General features: G+C 41.6%; 1 protein-coding gene across 1 annotated transcript in view; it reads right to left on the bottom strand.

Moving 5' to 3' along the window:
* Nucleotides 1-26868, bottom strand: part of TUBGCP4 (tubulin gamma complex component 4) — a 40605-nt gene that overhangs the window by 4304 nt on the left and 9433 nt on the right. Inside the window, exons 4-17 of the mRNA XM_083184071.1 lie at nt 20836-20889; nt 20318-20374; nt 18994-19073; nt 17515-17716; nt 15474-15639; nt 13185-13309; nt 11666-11716; nt 9751-9856; nt 9424-9531; nt 8733-8871; nt 4968-5145; nt 3965-4099; nt 3766-3882; nt 3541-3680 (exon numbers count right to left, since the gene is read on the bottom strand). Coding sequence (XP_083040197.1) covers nt 3541-3680; nt 3766-3882; nt 3965-4099; nt 4968-5145; nt 8733-8871; nt 9424-9531; nt 9751-9856; nt 11666-11716; nt 13185-13309; nt 15474-15639; nt 17515-17716; nt 18994-19073; nt 20318-20374; nt 20836-20889 — 1658 coding nt within the window. The remainder of the gene's footprint in view (nt 1-3540; nt 3681-3765; nt 3883-3964; nt 4100-4967; nt 5146-8732; nt 8872-9423; nt 9532-9750; nt 9857-11665; nt 11717-13184; nt 13310-15473; nt 15640-17514; nt 17717-18993; nt 19074-20317; nt 20375-20835; nt 20890-26868) is intronic.

The raw sequence follows: 26868 nt of genomic DNA, 5'->3' as shown, positions 1-26868 counted from the left end.
TAAATAAATGGCAAATTATTTTTTTTTGTTTTTGTGTGTGTTACTGTTTTTGTGTGTGTGTTGTATGTATCTGTCCAATGCGTAAGTGTGTGAGGTGTGCTAAGTATATACAGTATGTTATGTGTTTGTTGTGCATTTGTGTATCTGTGCAGTGTTTAAGTTTGTGTTGTGTGTGTTGTACTGTTTTTTGGGTTTGTGAGTGTGGTGAATGTGGGTGTGTGTTGTGCTGTTAGAGGTATGTTATGTGTGTGTTGTGTGTATATGCCCAATGTGTAAGTGCGTAAGGTGTGTTACATATAAAGGTGTGTGTGTGTAGCGTGCTGTTTGTATCTGTGCAATGTTTGTGTGTGTTCTTTGTATTGTACTGTTTTTTGGGTGCGTGTTGTAGTGAATGGGGGTGTGTGTTGTACCATGAGTGGTGGTGTTATGTGTGTGTGTTGTGTTATGTGTATCTGCTGAATGTGAGGTGCGCTACATATATATGTGTGTGTAGTGTGCTGTGCGTATCCTGACAAGGCTTAAGTGTGTGTGTGTTCTGTGTGTTTCTGTATCTGCACAATGTTTAAGTGTGTGTGTTCTGTGTGTTTTGTAGTGTATATGGGTTTGTGTTGTACTGCATGTGGTGTGTTTTGTTGTGTGTATCTGTCCAATGTGTAAGTGTGTGAGGTGCGCTACCTATATATGTGTGTGTTGTGTGCATATGTGGTGTACTGTGTGCGTGTACAATATGTACGTGTGTGTGTGATGTGTGGTCTATGTATATCCTCAGTTATTCCTAATAATTGTTTAAACCCTTCACCATAATGTTAGAATGTGTCATTCATACTCAATGACAGCAATGATATCAGGTGTGGAGTTGTTCCTTCGACTACGGTTTCCCCGATCGTCAATCTTTTCCCCCAGATCATCAATGAAGGGAAATTTAAACTTGGTGTTTTTTAAATTTCTAAGTGAAATTTCCCAAAAACGGCTTCGAGGTGCACACCACCAGGTCCAGAGGTACCTTGTTGCCAAATTTGGCAGCTCTGAGTGCCACGGTGTAGCCGCAATGCAACGGACACACACACGCACACAGACTCTTCAACTTATTATATAGAAGACGCATTGGTACAAATGAAGGAGAAACATTAAGAAGATGTAGGCGGGGTTATATGTGAAGAAAGCGGTGTGCTTTGGGTGGTTCCTCTACTACAGGGTGAGGAACCTTTTTTGTGCCAAGGGCAGTTTGTATGGGGGGGGGGGGGGAATCCTTTCAGGGGCCATATGTAAAAAATTATCTTACAAATTGTCCTGCTGCAGCCGTCCCACGCTCCACCAACCTCTCGCGAGAATTCCCCTGTACTTGACTTCTGGAAAAGCTGCCAGGTGGGTGGGCCACTCCGACCGGCCACGGGGGCCGCATACGGCCCCTGGGCCTGAGGTTCCCCACCACTGCTCTACTACAACAGCAAACGCTTTCCCATATCTGCATTAGGTCCTCATATGGCTCACCTCCCACAAAGTACCCTTTGTACTACGCCCAACATGGCTGCTTTATCTGGTACACTTGTGGATGGGATGAAAAATACATGGACCTGACTGCCTTATTGGTACACTACTCTAGACTGCCATTACCCCATTTTGTGTTATTTCTCCAGCAACCCCTAACAGCAACAGCAGCCAGTGTAAACCGTCAGTCTCTTATGAGATAAACAATAGCCCAAAGCAACACACGCACTGTGCAGGGGCCAAGGAAAACATCAGAGATGAACCCTTGAGTTCTCAACATTGCAGGGGTAAATATCACCTGGCTGCATTTACCCGACTCCAAAGAGGAACAGTCAAGGGTTCTGTATGGACAACAATCAGTTAATGCAGCCTTTAGTTTATGTATTTTGGTCATCTGCACTCCCTTTCCTACTTTCCCATAGCCAGTAAAAGACAATCAACTGGCAAATATTTATCGGAGCAAGAAAAAAAAAAAAAGCACCCTTTGTTTCCCCCAGCACACTGAATGATATCAGTAGCCAAATTTAAATCTACATGATAATAGATTCCAGAGATCTTGGTTACAAAAATTTGCAAATATATGAAAAGCCCCCAAGCCAATCGTCAGGGCTTCTCTGGGGTTAATATGTGTTTGGAGTGCGGTGCCCCTGGATTGGTGTGACTGAATGGCTCCAAAGTGGCACACTATTACATTATATTTAACACTTCTCTCTTACTAATTATCAGTAACACTATACCTTTAATAATTAAATTACATTCCTCACTTTTGTATCACGTTCTGTAAATAGTTCTGGCTTCTTAACACTAACAACTTATTAACACTTATGTTTTTCACTGGTGTGCTGCTCTGGGCTTTCTGACTTATGCTGATTTTTGGGGTGACTCACTTTGACCCCAATACTCAGAGATGCCTTGACTATTGGCTTGAGGGTTTTCCATATATTTGCATATGTAACCAAGATCTCAGAATTCTGTTATGTAGCGTTTAAATCAGGTTACTGATATAATTTAGTATGCTGGGGGAAACAAAGGGTGTTATTTTTCATGCTCAAGACCCTCCCTTTCAAGCACATGAGTGATATAACTAAAGTAAATTGAGCATCCACCGTTATATACTCATATAATTTTTCAAAAAAACTCTCAGATATTGTAGAGTTTTGTTCTAATCTAATCAGTAACCGGATGTGCATTTGTATGCAAACTCAATGGTTTTATTACAAATCCAATGGTTAGTGGTGTGCTCAGAAAGGATATGGTGTTATCTCTCACAATCCCATGCTGCAGCATTTTGGGTAGTGGAACAGGGGCAGCATCAGTACCCTTCTTCAAAACTGGGGAGTGTCATCCTACTTTGTAGGTGACCTGGGGTCCCGGGTCTGCATCTTCGGATATAGACTGACAACGGTCTGCTAACCTTATGACCTATGGGCAATCCCCAGATGTAGCACTCTGATCTCACAGATGCATGCAGGAGGCATCTATCTCCTACAGACCCTCCTGCAACATTCACATTTTATTTGTATGGAATCGCCCTTCCTCGCAGCCTTACAGGTGCTTAGAAATCACAATCAAGCCCTAAGTTAAGAATACCTATTTAAAACCTACCCAACACTATTTTATTTAACACACACACAAACACACATATAATAAATTTTAAAACAAAAACATTAACATACATTTTTAAAACATTGATCCCCGATATATAGGGTCATTGATTTTGATGATCAGAACATTGTGAAATTGCAGCTTTACATTTCCTCTTTGCAGCCACCGGGTGGCGGTAATGTATAAGAATGCAGAAGTCCCTATAAGAACTGTGGCTGCTATAAAATTATCTTTTGGCAGCTGCCCAGTAAAAGTGGTTAAAAGTAGTGGTTAATATAAAGTAACGAGGCATATTACATCCCTCTATCTATAGACATATATATATATATATTTTTACATTGTATATAAATATTAATTTTGTGTTAACACAGAGTCTGTTGTTTTGGCAGAATAATAATCGCAGTAATCACCTAAATAACTGCTGGATACAGATGAATCTAATCTTACCTTCCCAATGTGCCTCCTGCTTGTGTGTAATATTTATTATAGTCCAATCGCAACAGCAGCTGAGCCAGGTCAGGGTTAATCTGATGGTTCCGGACACTGGAGAGTATCCTGAAGAGCAGTGAGGACTGACAACTAAACCCCTATAATATAATCACACATCTGAGTAAGTCATAACAGAGACAACCTAAACACTAATGAAGGCAATACTTAAAGTATAGGACTCACTTTAACAAGGATATCCAGCTGGCCAGCCCCACGCTCATCTAGGGGACCCAAGTTTTGGCTGACTAGAGAACAGAAGCTGTGGCACAAGTCTAAGATTTCATTTAGACAATGGAAAACCTGAAAAATATATGCAATCTTTCAATAAACATCTGTAGACTTAGTTTTAAATAACAGGTGCAGCATCACCTGATGTACTTACAGGCTTTAGCAAAATGAAGGACTGAGCCAGAAGGTTACTGAGAAAGTGGTCATGAGCCAAGCGGATACTCTCAAAGTCCCGTGTAGCGTTTATCTGCTGTAAGAGTTGGGAGAACTGGGACTCTAACACATCTACCTAAGGGGAAAAAAACAAACTGATTGTTTACAAAAGGAATAATTCAATGTCATTATTTACAATTTTATAATGAAATAATGGGATTTGACTATTTTTGCGGCTACATTTTCGAATTAGCATCTTTTCTGATTTTCGAATTGTTCGTGAAAATCGGTAAAAAAAGGAAAAAAATTGTCTGCCTCCCTTTTGTGCCATGAGACTATTTCATTTTTTTTTTCCATTGGCTTTTAAATCTTCCATTCCTCAGCACAGAAACAATGAAAAGCTAATAAAAGTTAATTGATACCAATAAGCTCCTGGGTCCATGCAGCTTCCCACATAATGGGGAAGATGTATTAAACCTGGCGAAGAGATAAACTGGAGATAAAGTGAAAGGAGAAAACGCACCAGCCAATCAACTCCCAACTGTCATATTTCAAACCCAGCTGATTGGCTGGTGCGTTTTCTCCTTCCACTTTATCTCCAGTTTATCTCTTCACCAGGCTTAATACAGCTGCCCCAATGAGTGACTGTTTGGTAGTATATTATTTCTTGATTGGAAAGTGTTTTACGTAAGAGTCAGACACAAAGTACAAACAGTTTATAACTACTTGATGTAACTAGATGTACTGTATACGGTGATGATGCAGAGCTGTGCTAAAATACACCATCTTCTCTTTTTCTAATATTTAGCAATTTGAGACCATTTCTTTATACTCCGCACCAAAATGTTATGTCCACAATGCATGACCACAAACACCATGAGACGGATTTTTACCTGGAGTGGTGTTAAATAACTAATGCAATGTAATAAAACTCCTGCAATCCCAGTTACTACAGCAGAAAAAAAGGAAATAATACTTTAATGATGTGTCCCCATCTTTCTTACTTGCAAGTAGTACTGAAGATTGTCCACCAGAAATGCCATGTGGTTCTGCAACCGCCATTTGATGGCATCTGTTCTATTGGATTCCAAATGTTTCCTTTGCATCTGCAGTGCCCAGCAATGCTGAAGCTCAGACTGTACCCGGCGGACACTCAGCAAGTATTTAAAAACGACGTTGTACCTAGTGGAACACAAGATGTAAGTCATAGCTCTGTTAAACCACATTACAGCAATTTACAGGAATAACAGTGTTGCCTAAAATCCAGAATTACTACAGCACAGTGTGTATTCATCTTTTGCGCTCAGATATTTTTGCTCCATATCAATTAGTCCCAAAGCTTTCCTGGCCGAAAAAAATGGTAATTATCGTGCTATCCAATTAGAGTCTATTTTCCCAAATGAAAAAGGTTTTGTTTTCAGGCAATAAGAGCCACATGGGATCCGTGATAACTTCCTGGACCCATGTGTTATGAGGGCTCCGATGGTTGCTTATTGGTAATTATGCAATCTGCAGGTTATCAAGGGTAACTGGACAGCCCGGGTGAATCCATTAGCTGGGAATTTATGGCAGCTAATTACATATCGCCCTTAAGGTCCCCATACTGTACATTAGGCCGACTTATCCGATGTCGGACCATAGAGTTCTCCAAGACATGAGCTGCAGAAAAATATATATACCCAAACAAATGAATGGGAGGCCGCTGATTGGCTGATCTCAGTGGCCTCCTATTCATTTGTAGGGTTTTTTTTGTTCTGCAGGTCATCTCCCAGCTCCCCTGCCTGGCTCTGAGAACTCCCCCTGCCCGCATCTATTCACCGCTTCTGTGAGTCCCCCGTCCGCCACTCTTCATCCCCCCTACCGGCTCCCAGCTGCACATAAGGTTTACGCTATGTGTAGCCCATCTGACCTCCCAACTCCGATCCACACATTGGGTCGGAAAGGATGTCAAAACATGAGATTTGTTCCGATTTATCAGCCCGATCCATCGGAATCGGGTCAAATTGGACCAAATCTCATGGGGGCCTTATCTCTTACAAATAAGTTTTGGACCTCTACAAGTTTGTACAGTATATTTTACTGAACGTGCAATTAAGCACTACTTGAAAACATTGTACAGAACCACTCCTGGATGGCTTTAGCTATAGGCAAATAAATGAGTTAGAATGGTGTCACAGTGGTTAACATTATAAACATGCTTCTGCTTGTGTGTAGTGGCAGTAGCCATAATACTAATAATAATAAAACTAGAACTAAGAACATTTATGGGATAGCGAGCCTTTTGAGCGAAATCCTCGCCACGGGAACATGCAACAGTGTCGGGCGAATGTGCTTAGCCCCAATTAAAATCCCCCATACTACATATTGTTTGCAATAACTTATGGTAGCAGACAAGAATTTCACCTAAAACAAGTCTACCTTTGCTTTTCTGTTTACGTAATGAATTCATAGCTGTAATCTGACTTCATTACAGAAGACATACATAAAATAACATTGTAGAGTACTAATGATGTCACTTATTATTATGTCAATGCTTTGTTGCATTCTATCCCCGCCTTAAAGTCACCTGCAATTGCGACTCCTAAATACCTTTCCTCCCCAGTAGTTTCGATCTTAGTACCCTTGATACTATAATTAGCCTTTGGTTTTTGAGACCCAAGTACATGATTTTGCATTTCTTAGCATTAAACTGAAGTTTCCATGCTCATGACCAATCCTCAAGTCTACTTTGATCATTAATCATTCATTTTACACTTTCCGGTGTGTCTACCCTATTGTATATCTTTGTCTCATCTGCAAATATGCAAAATATTTTCCCTTTAATACCACTTGCAATGTCACCAACAAAGATATTAAAGAGCACTTGTCCCAGTACAGATTATTACCTCTTATTACCAGAGACTCAAGAACAATGACATAAGTGCTTGTTTCTGAACTGCTCGTGAGTGGTGCAAGTACAGCCTTCAAAGGAGCCAATTGAAAATATCAGCTTCTATAAGGGTCAATCCATACAAAGTAGCACAATTATGAATTTTTCTGGTTGCTTGATCATTTAAAAAAATATATATTTTGTGTCAGTTTTCTCCCTTCTATGCCAATAGTTCAAAACCACAATTTTTTTTTACTTGCTTCATTTTCAAAATGGTGGCCATCTTTAAAACATTTCTGTTGTTTTTTAGGCATTTATATATGCAGCTCTCAAGACTGAGATGTACAGTAGTAAAGCCATGGGATAAAAATTATTTGTGTAAATGCCTAGAAAACACAAAAATCTCTTTCTGACAAAATGTAAAGTTCGCGAAAGTAAAAAAAAAGAAAATATCTTAGTACAGTAGGTTTGCACTATTTGCATATAGGGTGATAACTAGCAAAAACATTTTCATAAAAATAAATAGCCATGCAACCACTGTTAGACCACTTCATATGGACCCATGCAGGGTGCAGAGATCAGTTTATTTGGTACTCTTTACCTAGCACGGCGCCCACGATCTTGATCGTGGGCGTCGTGAGGTAAAAAATCGCGTCGGTCGCGTCGTGTGCGGGCTAAAGGTGCCCGGACGCGACGCGATGCTCACGATTTCCCATTGAAAACCATGTTAAACATGGAAATCGTGTCGGTCGCGTCGCGGCCGCACATAAATGTGCACACGATGGCCACGACGCGATGCCCCCGATTTGCCATAGGAATCAATGTTAAAAGGCCCGATGGACACGATTTCCATGTTAAATGGCTCAATGGACCCGATTTTAGCATAGGAAACAATGTTAAATGGGCCTTAGAGCCCAAATAGGCATAATTAACCCTTAAATGTCCCCCCAAATTTTTTAACGCCACCCCACGATCCACGCCAACCCGAAGCGTGGCGAGCGCAGCGAGCCCGCGAGGGGCGGCGGTACGCGTCCTCCGACCTTTTCATGCCCTACTATCCACGTCGGCGTGGAGTTGAGAATAGAATAGTGTGGCGAGCGCAGCGAGCCACCGAGCCCGAAGCGTGGCGAGCCCCGCGAGGGGACGCGGATACCTTCACAGGTAAACGCGTCCCCTCGCGGACTTCACAGGTGTCTGCGTCGCCACGGACACCTGTGAAGCCCGCGAGGGGACGCGTATAACTGTGAAGGTATCCGCGTCCCCTCGCCACGCTTCGGGCTCGCTGCGCTCGCCACACTATTCTATTCTCAACTCCACGCCGACGTGGATAGTAGGGCATGAAAAGGTCGGAGGACGCGTACCGCCGCCGCTCGCCACGCTTCGGGTTGGCGTGGATCGTGGGGTGGCGTTAAAAAATTTGGGGGGACATTTAATGGGTTAATTGTGGCTATTTGGGCTCTAAGGCCCATTTAACATTGAATCCTATGTGTAAATCGCGGGCATTGAGGCATTGGACCTAAAAATCGTGTCCATCGTGCCTTTTAACATAGATTCCTATGGCAAATCGGGGGCATCGCGTCGCGGCCATCGTGTGCACATTTATGGCTGGCCGCGACGCGACCGACGCGATTTCCATGTTTAACATGGGTTTCAATGGGAAATCGTGGGCATCGCGTCGGTCGCGTCGCGGCCAGCCATAAATGTACCCGCGATGGGCGCCGTGTTAGGTAAAGAGTACCGTTTATTTTTGTGTATATCATTTACTAAGTGATTCACAAGACGTAAAACATTGTGCACATATATGACAGTAAGCAATAAAGCTGCATAAAAGAAATATTTAGTGCTACATTTTATAGAGAGTGAGAATTATCTGAACAAATTCGCAAGAAGGAGCACTCACTTTTCTAATACAGCTGGTGTGAAGAGAATATGCAGGGGCCACTGCACCTTATAGGACAATCCAAGAGCCGCCCAGCCAGAAATAGGTGCTTCTCTCGGAGAGGTGTCACGTGATGGACCTTCCCGTGGCTGGGAGATGTCTATGGATAAATACACAGCACATTATAAAGGGTATTTAGTCCATGGCCAATAACTCAACGCTATATGGTCGACATGTAAAAAAATTGACAGAAACAAGGTTGACACAAGCAAAAAGGTAGACATAGCAATGGTGAACACATGTGGACTCCGACTGGGAATGGTAAAAGAGTGCTGAGCACAGCGAGGCACCTAGCCTGAAGCATGGTGAGGACGAAGTAGACTAATTCGTTGACCTATCTCCACCCAGACTTTTAGTTTGTGTCGACATATTGACTTTTGACCTATAACACTGTCAACTCTTTATACCATAATCGTTATGAAGATTGCTTACTACCGAGAACAGGTCAGAAGACCATGGTTAGCACAGTACACAGTCATTATTACAGTTTATGGTACACTGTCCTCACTTCCTCTCCTCCATCCCATCCTGTCATCAGAGTTCTGCAAATAGAGCATCTCAACATTCATGTAAGCCCTGGTGGCTTTGTGTGCTGCAAACACAGATCGTAAGTCTAGAATACATTTTGTTTTTTATACATTGAGCTGCATACCTTTATGTTCTTTTCCATGGTAATCAATAGTTAAATGGAGCAGAGGAAGGAGGTTGTCATCATCAAGTAAGACTTTATGGGCTGATAACTGAAATGCTACATTGACATCTGTTGGAGAGAAGAAACTGGTTCTAAAATGAGCATGGGACAGTGGAACACGGACAACGTAGTCTTTGCTCCCACACACAGCCTGATCTAGAAGTCACAGCTCACACTTGCCACATTGAGATACACCATGCATGCGAGTGGAAACTGCCAATAAAATCATTATCTGAAGCATATTCCTTGCCCCCTGTGTGGGCATAAGCTGCTCCCCCATGTACTCACCATGTTCTGTGACAGCTGTAGGTGGCGTTTTCAGCATCTGCTTTGCTATATCTATAAAGGCTTGAAACAATTCCCCTCTTCCCAGCAGGTAGAAATCTTTTATAATCTGAAAGTTACATTTAATTAAAACAGAAGCGCTTTATAAACTCAGACAGAAACGAATACCCAAATATACAATTTCCAGAAACACTTGTATCCGAATACATTTCTACGGACAAGGGTAGTACTGTACAGATAACACACAACTAGTACAGTCAGCGATGGCCAGAGAGGTGGCCTCCAGTATCACTACCTCCACAAGCTAATCTATCATTTCTGCGAATGCGGGGGGAGATTTCTGTTCCATTTGGGTCAAACAAAGACTAAAGGCGACCACTCGATACCCCGCGAGCCGCCTGGTATGCATGCGATCCCATCACAATTTGTTGTGATGGATCGCATGTGTCCCTGCTCCTCACCTGGATCTACACCGGGAGGGAGATCCCAGGTTGGGTGGTCGGACGGCCAGCAGATCCGACCACCGACTCAGGTCCGATGCGCACAGGACCGCACATCGGACCTGAGGGGACGTCAAACTGACCTGATTTGACGGACCAATTTGATGGCGCGATTCGTCTAAATCGCCCCAAATCAGCTCAGTGTATGGGGGCCTTAACTATTAAGCCCCTCATAAAAACCATGTGTCTTGTTTACAAATGTACAGGGTTCCAATAACGTAAACATGGCGTTTATTACAATAATAGGGTCTGAAATATAAAAATAAAAAAATAGAACCAATAAAAATGAATGTATGGCAAAGAAATGTAATTGGCCCATACTCTAGTACATAAGTTCTCAAAATACCATACAGAGCTATCACTGTGGAATTCAAAGAAGCAGCAGTGATAGCAAATGTAACCACATCTCAGTTATCCCCAATATATCAGTGAGTAATGACTACACCTGTGCACCAGCTAGGTTATATGGAAAACATGAACTGCTTGGAGTACGGAGGACAGAGTTTGCGAATCTATGTTCTAGGAAATGTAGTGTTGGTATGTGCATAGCACTGAAATACGGGCTACTTATGGAGGTGCTGGGTTTCCTCCAAGCACACCCCTTAGCTCTCCATCTGGCGCTGGCTCCTCGTGGGGCGGCGATAGGAAACATCAATCTTTCCCACCCATGGGTGTGGATGGCACAGGCAGGCTGTTTTAGCAGGGCACTGGATTCGGGCAGGGCACATTTTTCCAAATAGGACAGTCGCCTTGCTAAAACAGCCTAGTGTGATTAGTGAATAGTACATTTAGATTATTTGATATCAGTAAATCACCAGCCACCAATGAGCTAGGTAAAGTGGTGGGATTTACAGCTACAAGAAAGTTTACCTAATACAAGCTCAGAGAGCAGCAATGATAAAGCACTTGTACATTCACTTACTCTATGAAACAACTAATTATAACACAGTGCACACTGTACAACTTCAACTCAAACATATCATTCCATACTGGGAAATATATAGCCAGTTCTGGAACACTTCCCAAATTCTCACATAGCACATCTTATGCCCACAGCAGGCTCTTCTCTTACACCCATTATCTATCACATTCTGTATTTGTGCTTCATTAACCATAAGATGAAGTGAAGACAAAGGCAATGTTCCATTGGCAAAAGCGTCATGTCTGTGTACTGGTTCCTAGGAGAAATCCTCGGTACTTATGTATTATCTGGGCTCCCATGTTAAATGCACCCCATTTTTTCATAACCCCACTATCCAACTACGCATGGAGTTGATTTTATATAGTGTGGCGAGCGCAGCGAGCCACCGTGCCCGAAGCGTGGTGAGCGCAGCGAGCCCGAGAGCGGACGCGGTCTCATAAGAAAAACAGGAGTCCAGATATTACATAAGTACCAAATCCTCATTTTCACGACTTACCTTTAACTGGCCTATTAAATCAGACTCTTCTACCATGAGCTTCCATAAGTGCTAGAATGAAGAGAGCAAGATATTAAAACGGATTATTAGCTATCCATTCAGACGCAAATTTCACAGAAAAGTTATTATTATTATTATTATTATTATTATTAATAATCCAATTTTCGACTACCTTTTCTGTGAAGTTATTTTTTCTCAGATTCCCCCTGAACCTCCCTCCAGTTTCATTGTATGTCCTTGTGTTCTAATATTTCACTTCATTTGAAGAATGCTTCCATCCTGGATCTTCTTAAAAGGCTTGATATATTTGTATTTATCATGTCCCCCATTCCCCTGCTCTGCTCCAAACTAATATACATTTTTACATTTTGTACTTTTTCCGGGTAAGTTTTGTTATGTAGACCATGCACCATTTTAGTTTCCCTTCTCTGTATCATCTCTAATGTCTTTACATCTTTGTGGAGATTTGGTCTCCAGAATCTAACATAGTAGAGGTTGTACCAATGACCTATACAGTGGCATTAGTACTATTTCTGCTCCTGATTTCTCTCCCTATGCAACCCTTCTTTATTGCTTTGTTACATTGATTACCTTCCTTTAATTCACATAAAAAACTTTCCTCCTCAGTAGTTTCCAATATATTGCCATTAATACTATATTAAGGGGGGTATTCAATCTTGGGTCACGGCTGTCGAGTTGGCCTGACAGCCGTGACCCTGTCCCGTTTTCATCTGCTCGACCCAGAATTTGCAGGCGGGATTCAATGTCCCACCTGCAGCGGGAGGAGAAGGGGGTGTGGCTGTGAGCTGCGGCCGGGAAGAGGCAAGCTGCAGCCGGAAGCTCGCCACTTCCCGGCCGTTCTTGGCAGAACGAGCCCGACTGCTTGTGAAGTCGGCTTGTTCTGCCGAGCTCCCCTGTTCAATGCTGTCAGGGAAGACAGCATTGAATAGGGCCCCGCAGCCATCTCCCCCATCAGGGGATGGCTGCTGGAGATTGAATACCCCCTTTAGCCTTTGGATTTTTGAAACCCAAGTGCACAATTTTATTTGTGATTTCATGTAAGAAACAAACTTTGTTAGTGATTTCAGAAACATCTGATGCTTATAAGAACTATAGATGCTTATAATTGGGAGTACACGCGCTTCGATTTTGACAGGTTTTCGATTTTAAGATGCTTTCGATCCGATGCACGCTCCCGTTTTCTCTATAAATCAAAAAGAAAAATAGACTGTGCAGGCAAGGAAATATCGAATGCACATCGAATTCGAAGGAAAAAGTGCAGATCGAATGTGAAATTGAATGGAAAGCAAAGGCCAAATTGAAAGGGGGTGGAATTGGGGAAAGTGAAAGCAAATCGATGCGTGTGTCCACACCTTAAGATGCTCAACTCCTGCTCCATATTTAAAACAAAGTTTTGGTTTCCAGCTTCTGTCCTTGGTAACTAACTATAGTTAGGTAGTATAGTATATATCATCTGTATAGTTCTGCCATTGCATGCCTTCATACAATCGGCGCTTACCTCTGCCACAGTGCTCCTGATCCTATCAAGTACAGACTCGAAATCCACCAAGCTAAAGAGAGGCTGCTGCTTCAATCTATGTAACTCTGCAGCAAATATATCTTCCTGGTTTTTCAGTATAGAACCTAATATTGAGACAGCAGAAAGGTATGTTATCTTATTTAGCTCTAAGAGGAAAAAAATAAAAAATATGGTTTATTATGTGAATAAGACAATAACAGAAACCTGCACGAAAATGTGCACACCCTCCAGTATTAGCACTGGAAAAACATACATGGGAGGGGGTCAATTGCCGGTGAAGGAAGCCTTCACCTGGCCGACTGAATGCCAGATTCACACAAAAGGTGCTCACTACCCTATGGAGGAGCAGACAATTTTATGTGAGACCGGGTTGTTGTACCGTGCACTATTGTCGCACTTATTCGCCCTGGTGAATGGATATGCAGTCAATTAAATTTTTCCCATGGTGCTTTACATGAAACCATAAGTAAAGAAACAAAACAAAAAAAGTACTCTATTGAGTGAACTCTTAAATCTATTTAAAAAAAGAAACAAATAAGTATAAATAAATGCATGGTATTCTGTATAATATGAATAGACAGAAGTGTATATTAGTATTATTAGGAGAGTATCTAGTGTCCCCGCTAGGCTGTTTTAGCAGGGCGCTGCGCCCTGCCCGATTTTTAAAGGGCAAAATGCGCCCCTCTAGCAGCACCCCGCTAAAACATCCTCACGGGGAAGCCCAGCGCCGCCATAGACGGCGATGCCTGGCGCTTCCCCGGCAGCACAACGATTTCGGAGGGGCCCGCTCCCTTTGGTGACGGTGGCTGCCGCCCCGCCCCCTTTGATGCTGGCGGCGGCCGGCCCTGCCCCCTTTGATGACGGCGGCGGCCCGGGCACACCCCCTTTGATCACGGCGGCGGCCCGGGCACGCCCCTCTTGTGACGTCGTCGGCCCGGGACCGCCCCCCCAGCTGTGACGTCGGCAGCCCCAGTCCGCCCCACTGCCCGCTGTAAAAGCTAGAGTGAACACTAGACATGTATATTTGGTAGAAATGCAAGAAAGAAACAGGTATTTCTCCTGGCATGTTTCTTGTACCCATTTGTGATTAGTATATCCGGAATGGGGATGTGCTGCAAACTAACATTTCTGGAGTACCGGTTCTTGTTACTATTGGCATTTGTGGTGTTCCTAGCTCACTATGGTGGATGTTGGGCTTAACCCCTTGAGTGGTGGGTTTTGCAGGGGCAGGACAAACCAGCCAGGGCAGGTTTGTCCTGCCCCAGCAAAACCCACCACAGATTATAGGAAGCCCCCCTCACCTCCGCTTAGGGTTACCACCTCATCCCTTTAATTCCGGACACATATTAATTACACAGGTTCTATGGCAGTTTAAAACCAGGTGAAATGGAGTCTTGAAGTCAGCCTAAAGGTGGTACCTACTACATAGTGGTATGCCCGGAAATTTCCCAGGACAGTTACGCTACAAGAGGGTCACTCCAATCCACCAAAGGATCTTCTAGTGTGAACCAGCTTAACTCTCCCTTTTCCCCCACACTAGCACATTTTCCCCACTGAAACCAAAATGTACAGTAGTAAGGTAGCAGCATTGCATATACCAAAACCACCTATAACAACTTTTCCCTCCACTAGCAGGAACCCCGTCCTGGATGTGCCACTGTACCCTGGAACCTGCTGTGTGTGGGGGCTTCTGACAGAATTGTTGCTGACACTCTGGGGTCCTAAGTGAGAGAGATGTATGCAAATCCTATAGTTTATATACATCCCTGATGTTTGTTGAACTGTAGGATCCTGCAATAGATATAGTGCGGCTACAGATGTCAGGTAAGTGACAGTATGCAGCCATTTGGGGGAGGGGTGGGGGAATACAAAGACACAGTGGCTATTTAGTTAACCTCCATCTATGAATTAGGCTGTAGATTTACTATAGTACTAACATTCCAAGATAGAAAAGTGTGTGGTTTGTATATAATAATAATAATAATAATAATAATAATAATAATAATAATAATAATAGGTAGAGACCATACTAGGAGGGAAAGCATTAAAGCAAAGAGAAATTGCACTCACTCTCCATGATGCAAGGATTCTACAACTCCAGATTATAAAGAGTAATCTGCACACGAATCAAAGATGGAAGTCACCAATTTAAGTTCCGATAAACGGGACACATGGCAACACACATGTTTTACGGCATTGCAACCTGGTGTATTGAGTGTCACACGCAGAGCTGAGGAGATACACAGTGGCTATGTAACTGTTTCCTACCTGTTCTTGTCATATTTGAATTTTGATTTTCAAACATCTGGACAGATTCTCCCACAAACAATATCTTCTCAGCAACCCTTACAGGGATATAGGATGGAAGCATTTCAACCCGCAGGGAAAACTGCTTGAGAGAAGGTGCCAGCATGTTCTCCTCCTCAATTAGTCGCTGTGGCGAGATACAAAATGGACAGTTACCACAATACAGCCATAACTGTATTGCTTAACATATCAAATATGCGGACTATACCATAATAGTATTATGTATAGAATTTTTTTTATCTAAAGCTTCTGTGAGAGGATAGCTATCTATTTTGTGAGATTAAAACGATCCCCACAATACAAGTTTGTATGGTTTGTTTCTTGTGATATTATACACTACATATCTATTACTACACACTCCCTTTCATATTACCAGGTGCAATCTCAAATTATGAGGAAAGGGAAATGGTAAACTGTAAAAAAAAAAAAAAAATGGAGGTTCCATTAAGGGAAGATGCTCAGATTTATTAGACTGTGTCTTACAATGGAATGGACAACAGTGCACAGATATCAGATATCATATATGGAATGGAACGGACTGGATTTGGTGTAAACAGCAGCATGTCATCTGTAAACAGCACCATTATATTTCCCTGAGTCAGAATACATGTGAATGTACTGTTTGTGTGCCGAGCAACAGCCACTGGGCTATAAAATACCACAAATTACAGGGATGAAGTGATGCAGCCAATTCGGATATTCTGCTGAATCTCATATGTTGCAAGGTCACTATATTTAGAAAGTTAATCTATCAAAAAGTAATCCCAGGAAAGGGGGAAACACACTCCGCATACAATGGAAGATTACACTGATCAACACTCATTTTATTGCCAAATCATATTACAGCGAAATTGTGGTAACTTTGTGGTTCTGATATTGGGTACAGTTTTTTTTGTTTTGTTTTTTAGATAAAACATCAAGAAAAAAAACCACAGACTATTAGAACTGCTGAAATGCCAACAGACAGTGGTTTATCACTTATATGCAGAGGAGGAATATTCTAGAATGACCATGGAATGAATGTTCCAGTAGATTCCCAAAAACATGTCCCCCATTAATTGAGGGTATCCCTTAACTCAACTAGAGCTAATATTTTTTAAAAAGGCAAATTTATTCTCAGATATTTTTGGCAACTAAACTTTTTTTTTTTAATGTTTAGGTCAAACAAAAGGGGGGGGGGGATTCAATCTTGGCCAATACTTTCGCCAGGTGGAAATATCGTCTGTTTTCAACAAGAAGTAAAATTTACATTCAATGTCAGCTCTTGTTTTTCCGACTGTCGGAAAAGATTCAGACAGTCGGAAAGTCAGGCATCGGCAAAAAAAAGTCCGCCAATAGTCGAAAACGTCCATGGATTCAACAATCCAGTGCCCATTTTTGACAATGCTGCAGATTCAGCTTTTAACAAAGTTGAATTTGCGTAGGTGAGTCCCGGACGTTTTCAGCTGGGATTGAATACGGACAGCTAATATTTTCACCAGATGGAAATATCTGCCAAGATTGAATAACCCTGTGTCTTTTTAATCTCTCACTAGTAAAAGGGTTTCCATATAGTTGGGTAGAGACAAGATGTACGAAGTCTTGAAAAATGATAAATTAACAACCACGCAGCACCTAACTATAATTTTTCAAACAACCTGTAACATGACAGTTAGAAGCAGATTGGCTGGTTCTTTATTACGCTCCGCTTTATCACTTTTCAAGCTAAATACATGTGGCCCCTGGAGAGGTGAGCTTATTCTAGAAATTTCCTAGTGTCCAATTGAAACAATTCTACCAAATAGCGATCTGGTCCTGGGACCTACGGCTCTTAAGGACTACACTTCGGTGTAGTAACATTTACACATAAATTCAGAGGATAGGAGTGCGATACACCAGGATAAATGTATGATACATAACTTTATGATAATTAAATCGAAATCAACCACAAATGTTACAAAATCAATGGAATTGATATGCCCAGTTGTAATGTATACAAATGCATTAAAATGAGGAGTCTTACCAAATCTTGCAACTCCCGTAACTGCTTCCCAGTTAATCCCCCAATGCCCAGGTCATCATCATCTTCCTCAGACTGGGAGGAAGCATTGCCAGAAGATGGCCCTTGTTTCACAAAAAACTCTTCATACTGGTCTAACAGAAGCCCATGGAGCATCCAGGCTGAAAGCTGCTTGTACATGACACCATGACATACTGCCAGGATCCTGAATAATACAACATACAGTAACTAAATACATAACTTCCATGCAGAAAACAAAGATTATAATAAAACATCAATTACCTAAAGCCCAGTTATAGGGGATGACTACATGGCAGATGGTTACATGGCATACTCACTGCCTTGAGACCAAGGAATGATAATAGGTAATGCTATAGGAAGGGACATAGGTTCCTTGTAGGTCTCTAACCCAAATCAGGACTACAGCACAAACCACCTCTGGCTTATTCAGCAGAATGTAGATCAATGCACACCATAGTATGCAATGTTATAGGTGATCAACTCCCAGATTATACTTATCTCCACCCAGGGGTCACTAACCCCATTTAACATTACTCAATATGCCAACCCACAGCTGCTCATTAGTCAGTGTGTTGCAGACACATTTTAACAAAGTCCACAATCATCCAAAATATAAATTGGGGATGGGTTGTGGTTGCAAAATCAGCAGATGGTATTCCTTCCACTGAAAACTCAACACACTTGTCCACAATCAAGGGACCCGTTTCAACTGTGCATGGAACGGATGAGCAGTGTAGTATCATAAATAGGATGGCATGGGTCACACAAAAAAGCTCATCTACAGACATATACCTGTACAATAACTGCTAGATTTGCTCCTGCTGACAATTAAATAACAACAAAATAAGCTTCATGTACAGATGTGTCCACATACCTAGCCTCCTTTCAAGTTAATGCCCTCTGATGTGTATTTTGCAAAACGGGGCGGACATGATGCACAATCAGCTTCTGCTGATTAAAACTATATACTCCATACCTATATTCTGTGTGTAACCGCAGCTGTATCTGCATATGAATGCTGCATTTCACTTCTTATGCAGATAGAGCCATATTCATACCGCATATGAATTTAATCATCAGAATCTGCTTGTGTGTCCTATTCACTTATCTTTGCAAGTAAGTAAAGGAGAAAGTTGCACACAAAGATGCTCTGCACTACAGAGTCACACAGAGCTCATGCACTATGTGTACGATGACTTGTAGTGCACAAAAGATAGTTATATGGTCACACATCTGTACTGTAGTGCAAATATTAGAAAATGCCAAAAATAGTATGGATAAATAATTTTGGGAACCAACAATAGAGTGCGATGACATCATAGCCCAGCACCACCTTCCCAGCCTATCCAAAACAAGGACTAGAATCACTGGGCAATCTCACAGGTAAGAACGCCAATGGCAGAAATAAAGCATACATCATATTAACAGCAGCTTAACATATTTGTGAAATTCATTTCTTACTTTTCAAGTGCACTGCGGACTGGGGGAAGACCCCCACAACTGTGTTTATAAACGGTTTCCAACATCTGGCAGCCGTGAATCTGCAAATAAAGTAAAAAACTGTTCTAGGTCCATGGTAGGGTATAAAATGACAAAAGAAATTGGGAGAAGTAGGAACACTGTTTTTTACTAGGCATTTGATTTCATTAAAACAGTTATATAATAAATAAAACAAATGTATATTATAGTATAATGAGAGAAAGAACATCCCTAACTGGTGGTGCTCCCAAGAGTAATAACCATAGACTGGCCGTTCTCCTTAAATAATTAAAATGATGGCACATACTTCTCAGTTAACAATACAAAAGAATAGATTGCTGTAATAAAAAATGCTTACTTAATATAAAAGGTCTATCGTACTGTACTTTTAGGTATTAAGGGGCAAATTTACTAAAGGAAATTTGTAAAAAAATAGGTGTATTTGTATTTAGAAATACACTTATTTTTGACATTTACTATCCCGAAAATACGGCAATTCGTATTCGTTTTGATGTGCTATCAATACGAATACGAATTGCCGTATTTTCGGGATAGTAAATGTCAAAAATAAGTGTATTTCTAAATACAAATACACCTATTTTTTACAAATTTCCGTTAGTAAATTTCCCCCTCAATGTGTAAAATATGGTCTATTTTCCAACTAAAATTCCTAGTCCACATATGATGGTTGCAAAATATTGCATATGTCCATCCCAAAGATGAGAATACGGAATGGATAAGTAGAACACAAAACAAAACTAAAGTCTAGGAATTAGAGGAGAGCGAATGGGGTAGCATGGAGGAAAAACTGCGATTTTTCTCCATCAGTTGTCATTTTTATATGTAATTAAGTATGTTTCTGGCATAAAGCTCCAAAAAAACAGAAAAAAAACCAGTTATCTGGAAAAACAACAAGTGCATATGTACCAGACAACAGCTTACATTCCTACATGGAAGGTTACATCCATTCTAATGGTAAATGCAGGAAACACATATACAGTACAATGAAATCTGACCTTCTGGTCTTCAGGAAAGGTTATAATGACATGACGTTTGTTACACAGTTTTATTTCCAAATTGACTTGACATATAAAAAAAAAAACATTTATTGACTTATTTCTTCATGTAACAACAAAAGATCAAAGTTCAGAGACATCAAAGAGCAGAATTTGAAACATAAAAAATATACAGTACGTGACAAAGCAACAGCTTAACCTCCCTGCGTCTCCTCTCTCTAAGTTATACTGCTGGAAATGTGAGGAATTGGCATTTATGACTGTGGGGTATGAAGTGCATTAGTAAGTACCTTTTGACTCTTGATCTGTTCTACCACAATCATTACTGATGGAAAGAGGAGATGAAACTGAAAAAAAATGAAGAGAGTTTATTCATTCATGGAAAGGTTGATTCTACTACCAGGTAATTTGCACAGCGGTTTATACTGTAGTCGCAGATAGTAAAAGGCTAATAAATGCAAAACACTGAGGGTCAATTGGGGGGCTCAGAGACACACATGGGTAGCTTTTTAATGAAGTGAGTGTGCCAAGATGCACTCCAATACTGGAGTGTGTGTGTGTGTGTGGGGGGGGGGGGGGGGGGGCAGTCCACCCAAGTCAGCAGCATTGCAGGTCAGGGATATGACGGGGCAAACTAGAGCCACCTTGCCCAAGCCTCCGCTGTACCAGCGTATGCTTTTCACACCCCATTACCCCCAGTGTGCATCTAATTACCACCATGAAACACACCAACCTAGACAAATAGACGTGTTGATGATTTTATTGCTAAACGTCCCTGGTAAATAGCTAGTATGTAACAAGTACCCACCTGATCTAGCGAGTAGTTAATATGTGAAATTGAAAGATGCGGATCAGCCAAGAACTGTATTAAAAAAGGAAAAAATAAAAGTGTGAGACAACATACAGTATACTTCTGTCAGTTCTGCAAGATGAGCAGATGATCAAAAAATGTAATACATTTTCCTAAAGTGGATACAATATTTTCTCACCAACATAACTTGTAATGTGGGAATTTTCCTACTAGAACCTTCACATGTTACTGGGAGGAGATGCTGCAGTCTATAACTAGGGCCTGATTCAGTGTTTTAAACAAACCCAATGGTAGAGGGACTGCGCTTGTACATGATCCGTTCTGCATCACCGCACATGGCCCATTAAGCCACAGAGTGAATTACAGGCTGCGGCCATTTGGAGGCAGGAAGGGTGCAGCGTTTGTGAAGACAGCGGAGTTTCACCCCAGTTTTCTGGGAGTTCCAAGGCCAGTTTCTGTGTGCTGTACTGGACACTGTTATGGACGGGAGTTGGGCTCTCTAAAGGCCTTATTCTAGTTTACTCTTTCTGACAAAATCCTTCTTAGATGGACAAAACCATGTGCACTGCAGGGGGGCAGATGTAACTTGTTCAGAGAGAATTAGATTTGGGTGGGGTTTTACTTCAAAGTGAGATCTATATTGCAGTGTAAAAATAAAGCAGCCAGTATTTACCCTGCACAGAAACAAAATAACTCACCCAAATCTAATTCTCTCTGCACATTTTACATCTGCCCCCCTGCAGTGCACATGGTTTTGTCCATCTAAGTAGGATTTTGTCAGAAAGAGTGAACTAGAATAAGGCCCTAAGTAACTGGAGAGTTACTCAGATGGCTGATGTCCATACATGTCCATACATCTTTTAACACCATAGTGGATCACATGCATAGAAAAAAGATGCAGGTGTACTATTCAAACCGTATTACGTTACAGAATTGTAATACATTTCTAATAAATTTTGCAATAGAGTTTATTTGTTTTGTTTTGTACCAGTGTTATGGGCTTACCCACCACATCCAGGTAACCTCTTTGGGTACATCCCTAATATTCCAAGGGATCAAGACTGGGGCACCTTGATAAAGTCCCCAGACAGAGAAGAAACGCGTCGGTGAAGCCCGCACCATTGCTTGTTTCAGCTGACAGAGCGGGAAACCTACAAGACTGGGAGAGCAGAACGGTGTATGGGAGGAGAGAGGAGAACCGGTATTCCGAGTCCATACATATAACAAATACGCATGTTGAACTGTACGTCTGCAGTTCTCCCACCTCTGGTAATTACCCACTTCTCATGCTGACATTAAAGGATAACATCCACGTTGATTGTCCTATGTTTTTTATGTCTATTAAATATACATGTTGTACTATACCATGATATATTTTCTTTATATATTCCCCATATGTGGAGTGTTTGCTGAATGAAACAGCACAATACAGCACCCTGTATTGTGGGCAAATGGGATTTTTAAACCCTTCTCCTGAACCGGTTGTCTTTGGGTGAGCTGGAAGACCTGGACTTCTGCTTCTCGTGCTGTGTAATTTAGAAAGCCCGGTCCTAAAAACTTCCACTACAGGCGCAGAATGTGCAGGCCTTGTTTTCCACTCCCTTGGAGGGAGCCGATTCCACCAGAATGTGGCAATTGTGGCAAGACACAAGCCCTCTCACCACATATAAAAAAAAAAAACTGATTTTAAAGTAGTCAGATTCTAATTAAGCAGACATGTACAGAAATGTTGACATTTCAGAATCTCTACCTTAATGACAAATACGTCTTGATACAAGAACTGATATGTGACTCTGAAACATCGACATTTATGCACGTCTACTTGAATAGAATTTGGCTACTAAAAGTCTTGGAGTGCCACTGTTTCTTTACCCGCATGTATCTAGTACAGCTCTCAAGTCTTTGAAACGTTTGTTAAGCAGAGTGCCGGTCTACACTAAAGCTATATGTCTATATGTATCTCAATGTACGTACCGGTATATATTTGTTTGTTTGTTTTTCATAGGCTCCTACATGTCTTGTTGGTTCTGACCCAAACTTGATACACATACCCCAACTTAAAATACTGGCGGGGTATCAAGTGAAAAAATCCACTCCAATCACAGATCTGAACATAGAAAATTAATTGGTCAATGTGTGTGTGTGTGTGTGTGTGTGTGTGTGTGTCTGGCCTGTCTGTGAGGTCATGCTTTTACGCCATAATGGTAACAACTGCCTATACTATGGCTTTGCTGATGCCCTGTGTCTTAATCCTCCAGAGCCCTGGCAACACCAAGCTCACCAACAGTAGGTGATTTCACCAGAAATACCAAATCACATAAGGTTAGTGACTTGGCAAAGATGAGGGCAGCTTAGTGCAATGTGGCAGCAGCAGACATGGAGCGGGATTGAGAGTCAGAGGAAGATAGAAATTACTGACAGGTACACATACCCTTCATTATCGAACTTCATATACTGGCAGGGTTCCAATTAAAAAAATCCTCCCCTTTCAGGGTCAGGGCCATTTATATATATATATATATATATATATATATATATATATATATATATATATATATATATATATAAGCAAACAGTATATCCAGAGACATAGACGAGACAGCACTCAATTTGAATCACTGTGAATCCATCACAAATTTTATATGAAATTCAAGTATTAGCCAGATACATTACGGTTTTTCAAACAGTTAGCAAGGAACACTTTGGGAATTTTAGGAACATAGTCACCCATCCATGCAAGACTTCATTGGTCAAAATTGGCAGTCGACAGATCTGTTTCGGCACCACATGCCTTCATCACAGACTGACCCACAATGGCTGTTACTAGAAGCTGTTATATAGCCACCAATACAAACAATCAACTAATTACACAAATCATGCCAGCTGTGTGCAGATTCAAATCAATCAATCAGCAGGTCAGAGCCCCAACTACGTCACCTATCCGGATGCCCATATATAGTCATGGGTCTGTTACTGCTGTGTATGCAAATGGGTATGGGAGTAATGAGCAATGGGATAGCGCACTTACCACCTGGCTGTGTCACTCTGGTCGGATGGAGCAGGTAGACAGCAGCGCTTCGCGCCGTGTCTCCCGCGTCATCATTCTGTACCCATGGACGCCGGACCAATCAGGGAGCAGGCGCACAGCAGCATCGCTGACCGCGTCACCCGCTCACACTGGTGGACCGCATCCTGACACGCACGGCCATATTGGTGTGTGCAGCCCTCACCAAACAATATACTCCGATGCGCAGCCATGTTGGGGGAGGCACAGATTACATGTCCCCGTCTCGGCGCGTTGCCCTGGTGACCCAAATAAACAAAAAAGCAGATATAGAAATAGCAAAGTTACGTGTATGGGGTTGGCCCCTTACTTGATTAATCGCCCACAAACAGCTGGCAATGTGTAAAAAACTTATACAAATATAAACAAGTGCAAAGGTATGGTTAAAAGGAAGATTAGTATAACAATATACTTAGCTGGTTAATAATACCTATAGATAAAGCTTTAGTGAGGCTCAAGGACATTACAAAAACACGGACAGTGGATATTCCTCATTTAGCCCGGAGGGAGATAGAGTGCCCAATTTTTGTATCCATTGGCACTCCCTCTGCAGAAGTAGTTTATGTCTATCACCACCCCTCCTTAGAGGTGGTATATGGTCAACGGGCATGCAGCGAAAATCCTTAATTGTATGTCCCGCTTCAATAAAGTGGCGTGCGACAGGGGGTGTGTTGGCATCTGTGCCATTCAGTGCTTTTTTAATCGATGACCTATGCATCCCTATTCTCTCTTTTAACATTCTGACAGTCTTTCCCACGTACAGTTTTTTGCAGGGACATGTAGTGATATATACAATGAATTTCGAATCACAGTTCAAACGATGAAAGATAGGAAAGGTTTGTCCCGTTGCAGGGTGGGTGAAATTTGTTCCTAATAGTAGAAATGCACAATTAGTGCACCCTGTGCATCTGTAACACCCTTCCTGGGTGTCAACCATCCACCGTGACTTGCTATAGGACTTATATCAGAATATGTGATCCTTTGCTTAAGGTTGTTGCTCCTCTTATAACTGAACAGAGGAAAATTTATGCAGTCATCTTTTAGGATCGGATCCGTCTTGAGAATATGCCAGTGCCTATATATTGCATCTTTGATCGCTTTAGAGCTTGTCGAGTAGGTGGTGGGAAAAACTATTCTGTTTGAAGTCGTGTCCCTTGTGGAAGGTTTCAGTAAATCATCGCGTTCAAGACTCATGCATCTGTCAACTGCCAACTGTACTTCAGATTTATCATAGCCTCGGTCTAGGAACCTTTGGGCCATCTTGTTTAGGTCATCGGCCAGGTCTTCACGTTTCGATGTAATTCTGGCGACTCTTACAAGTTGGGAGAATGGTAATCCTCTTTTTAATGGTTGTGGATGAAAGCTGTCAAACGAGAGGAGTGTGTTTTTATCTGTTTGCTTATTGTACACTTTAGTGACGTAGTGGCCATTTTCCACCCTAATCGTTACATCCAAGAAATTAGCGGTTGTCGGATCGCTGGTGCAAGTGAATCTGATAAGTCCAGGCAATTCATTTAGATTCAGGACGAATCTGTCAAGTTGTTCCTTCGACCCCGTCCAAACCAGAAACAGGTCGTCTATATATCTCATATAGACGGCAATATATTTGGAATATATCCTATCAGACATTATATGAGTTTTTTCATATTTATACATATAGAGGTTGGCATAGGATGGGGCCATATTGGACCCCATCGCTGTGCCAACCAGTTGGAGAAAAAAGGCATTATTGAACAGGAAGTAGTTTTTATGAAGGATCACTTCAATAAGGAGTAATAAGTAATCAATCGGGGGACCTTCATAATCAGGACTTGTGGTGAGTATGTCTCGTACGGCAGACAGCCCCTCCTCGTTTATATATATATATATATATATATATATATATATATATATCCCTGCATTTACATCTGGTTTGCACACACCATCAACATGCTGTTTCCATATTTTTGTCTAGCACCTGTATGTATGGTTAGGGGTTATGCTTGGTCAGGTTTCTAGAGCAGGTTGGCACTGAATAACATCAACGGTTATATGAGTGCAATGGAACAACGTCTGGTGCAGGAAGGGAGATTCAGTGCGCACCTGGTCCTCTATGGCCGTTACATAGATGATCTATTTTTAATTTGGGATGGGATCACAATTCTGCTCACTAATTAGTCCCTTTTCTCAAGTCCAATTCTTATAATTTTTGTAATATTCTTTTCATAGTACCCAGATAAACCTTTATGGATTTAACTCTGGTAATTAGGAATAATAAAATCCATACTTCTACCTATTCCTAACAATGAGGGAGAGACTGTTTTTTGCACTATACTGGTAAACATTACCATCAATGCAAGAAGTATATGCTCAAGGGGAAGTTTCTACAATGGAGGAGAAACTGCTCTGACTTGGGGACTTTTGATAAATAAGAAATGTGAACAATAAAGTGACTGAGTGCAATAAAGTGCGCAAAAATAACTTTTCAAGCAGCAGGTGAACAATCTAGAGGTGTTCTTCTAATACCACCTCAACGAATATAAGGACATATGTAAATGAAGAAGGTCACACTGCGCTAAGAAAGGTCCTCCTTATAGTCACCATACACAAGCAGACTCCCAATTAGAGTAAATGCTGATGGATTCTTCCAGACCTAACAGGTCAAAGTCTCAATAGGAATAGTTGCTGTTAAACTCCTCCAGACATGTAAAAAAAGAAGGTACACTGATAGTGTTTTGCTTAAACGTTATGCACTATTTAATGAAGATGTACACTTACAATTAGGCTGGGGGTTTAAAAACACATAAACATGAAGCCCGGGGCAATGGCAGAAACCCGCTAGTCCAATGGAAGAACAGTCCAGATCCGGAGCTGGAGGTGCCATCCACAGGGGTGCTGAAGTAACTGTAATCCAACCGGGTAGATAGGTGAAGTGTGGCAAGACACGCCAAACTAGTTTCGGATCGCAGCGAAGGATTGTTCTTCCA

Source organism: Crinia signifera, chromosome 4 (genome assembly GCF_055691185.1).
Source record: "Crinia signifera chromosome 4, ASM5569118v1, whole genome shotgun sequence".
NCBI classification, from domain to species: domain Eukaryota; kingdom Metazoa; phylum Chordata; class Amphibia; order Anura; family Myobatrachidae; genus Crinia; species Crinia signifera.
The sequence above is the reverse complement of the archived record's forward strand: the minus strand, read 5'-3'. Positions and strand labels throughout refer to the sequence as shown.